This window comes from Halyomorpha halys, unplaced genomic scaffold (genome assembly GCF_000696795.3).
Source record: "Halyomorpha halys isolate HHAL.00 unplaced genomic scaffold, Hhal_1.1 Scaffold337.1, whole genome shotgun sequence".
Lineage (NCBI taxonomy): Eukaryota > Metazoa > Arthropoda > Insecta > Hemiptera > Pentatomidae > Halyomorpha > Halyomorpha halys.
In genome coordinates this window covers 819,418-821,644 of record NW_027104734.1, presented here as the reverse complement: position 1 = coordinate 821,644, position 2,227 = coordinate 819,418, and the positions used below count along the sequence as shown (strand labels likewise).

At 28.6% G+C, this 2,227-nt stretch overlaps 1 protein-coding gene across 1 annotated transcript in view; it reads right to left on the bottom strand.

Moving 5' to 3' along the window:
• Nucleotides 1-618: 618 nt before the first annotated feature.
• Hph (HIF prolyl hydroxylase) overlaps nt 619-2,227 on the bottom strand; it is a 31,694-nt gene continuing 30,085 nt past the window's right edge. The window contains exon 4 of the mRNA XM_014421736.3: nt 619-1,453. Within this exon, the coding sequence (XP_014277222.1) occupies nt 1,357-1,453 (97 nt within the window). The 3' untranslated portion in view covers nt 619-1,356. The remainder of the gene's footprint in view (nt 1,454-2,227) is intronic.

The following is a 2,227-nucleotide window of genomic DNA, read 5'->3' as shown; positions in this document are numbered from 1 at the left end:
GTGCGTTTCATGGCCCATCTGAAAAATTTGGGCCCCAATGCTTGTAAAGTCTCGTTCTAAGGCGATGTAATCTGCTTCTGCCTGTGAATCATCTAGTAGCTTACACCACAGGACATTCTCCTCTTCACCTTCCTGTGACAGCACTGCTTCCAGCACATACTCACTAGGGTCTGTCATCAGCAAGAATTGCTTTTGGAAGTCTGGTAAAATACTTATTATCTTTTCTATAATTGGGCATACTAGCCATCTTTTGATATCGAGGAGTATCATATTCCCTGATACTGCCATGCATAATTAATTATTTGTTTATTTATGTAAAAAAATATAATTATGTTATTATAATTGAGGCTCGCTCTTATAACCTTAAGAAAAAAATCATTATTTCACATAAGCAAAGAATCATATTTCTCAATTATACACAAGGATAATTATTTGTAAATATTAATGAAAAGAAAAAGTTATCGATTATTAAAATAAAATCTTAATATTAAATAAATTGTTTAGTGACAACATTTTAATTATTTTGTTTTCATGATCTGATACCATGAGCTTTTTATTAGGACTGAAATGGAAATGCTATGACTTATAATGAAGGTTCAAACTTAAATAGAAACTAAATAAAACATACCAATATTTATATATTATTTACCCCAACTGATCTCTTAAAAACATTTTCTGGGTTCATAACAAATATTTATGGTTATGCTATAAGCAACATATATTCTCAGATGATACCATAAACGTTAAATTATCAACTGGGCAGATAAATGTACAAATCTTATTAAAATATAAAACTAGGATTCTATTCTAATACTAGAATAGGTATTTTAATAATATAGCCACATTATTTATGAAGAAGTAACTGGTAAAAACAATTTATTATTCCAGTATACAAAAATTTATACACGTATGCATGGGAACATAAACTTGTATTTATAGAACACTTCAATTCTATATAAATTTTCAATTATTAATCAATAACATGTCAACAAGAAAATCTTAGAACCTAGAAAATCCCATTGAACCAATAAAATAAAATCATCAATAGGATAAATTCCATTAAGACTTAGGATTCAATCAAATTAGAAATATACACTTATAAATAAATACCTTCATTTATAAGACATTAACAACATTATAGTTATGAAAAGTAAAAATGCTTAACTATCATTAAGTCAAAAGCACACAGAATAATATTAAATGAAGTAGCAACTAACACAAAATGTTCTAGGTCAAAGTATACAATATTTACATTTTTTTTTCTTAAAGCTACAGCGCAAAAATATATTTATAAATGGTAATGTTTTTATATTTCCACGATTAAACTCTCATTAATCTGGGAGTAATCAGACACTATTAACTAGTGGCATTAATACATTCTCTGGTTCGTTGAAAACGTTTAAATGCCTCTTCTCTTTCTGCAGCATCAAAGTACCATAATGTTATAGCATACCTAGAAAATGAAATAAATATTTTATTGCAACATTTAATGAGAATGTTAGTACTATGGCTTTATGCATTAATATTTATAAGCTATTGTGGCTAATTTCCTCTCAAAGCATCTTAACCAATTTAAAATATTCAGTCTTTGTATTGATAGATCAGTAACATATTGGAAGATCAATACTAACACCACCAACATGCGAAAATCATATACACTATTAAATTTTAATTTATGATCCATTTCCTTCAGATAGTTGTACCGCCATTTAAATTCGGTCAATATAAAACTTAAGAAGTAATTATTAAAAGTCCATGGCGCTAACTCATTTTTAAGCTCTAGTTGCCGAAAGTTTTGATTATTTGTTATTTGCACATAGTAAGACTATATCTGCTTAAGGCCTTTCTGATTTCAAAGATTTCCCATTTAAATGTTAGAAAAATTTCAAGTATTATAGATAAGAATAATCAAATTTCTTAGTATAATATTTATTTCCAATAATCTACCAGCCACATTTTAACTATTAGTCACTCATTTTAAAGTATATCATAAAATAAATTATTTAACAGCACACTTTAACCCAAAAATGTTGTCAAAAGTTTAATAATAAACTATATATATAAGTTACAGCCTTAGTCAGCTGTTACTTCGATGTCAGCTGACTGAGATCAGCTGATCGCATGTATATAAAGGGATGTACTGAACCCAATAAAGTTAGTTGGGTCCTACATCAGTGACCGGACTTTCTCAGTCCGGGTCAAAACTGAAATCTCCACTCCCAAGCCC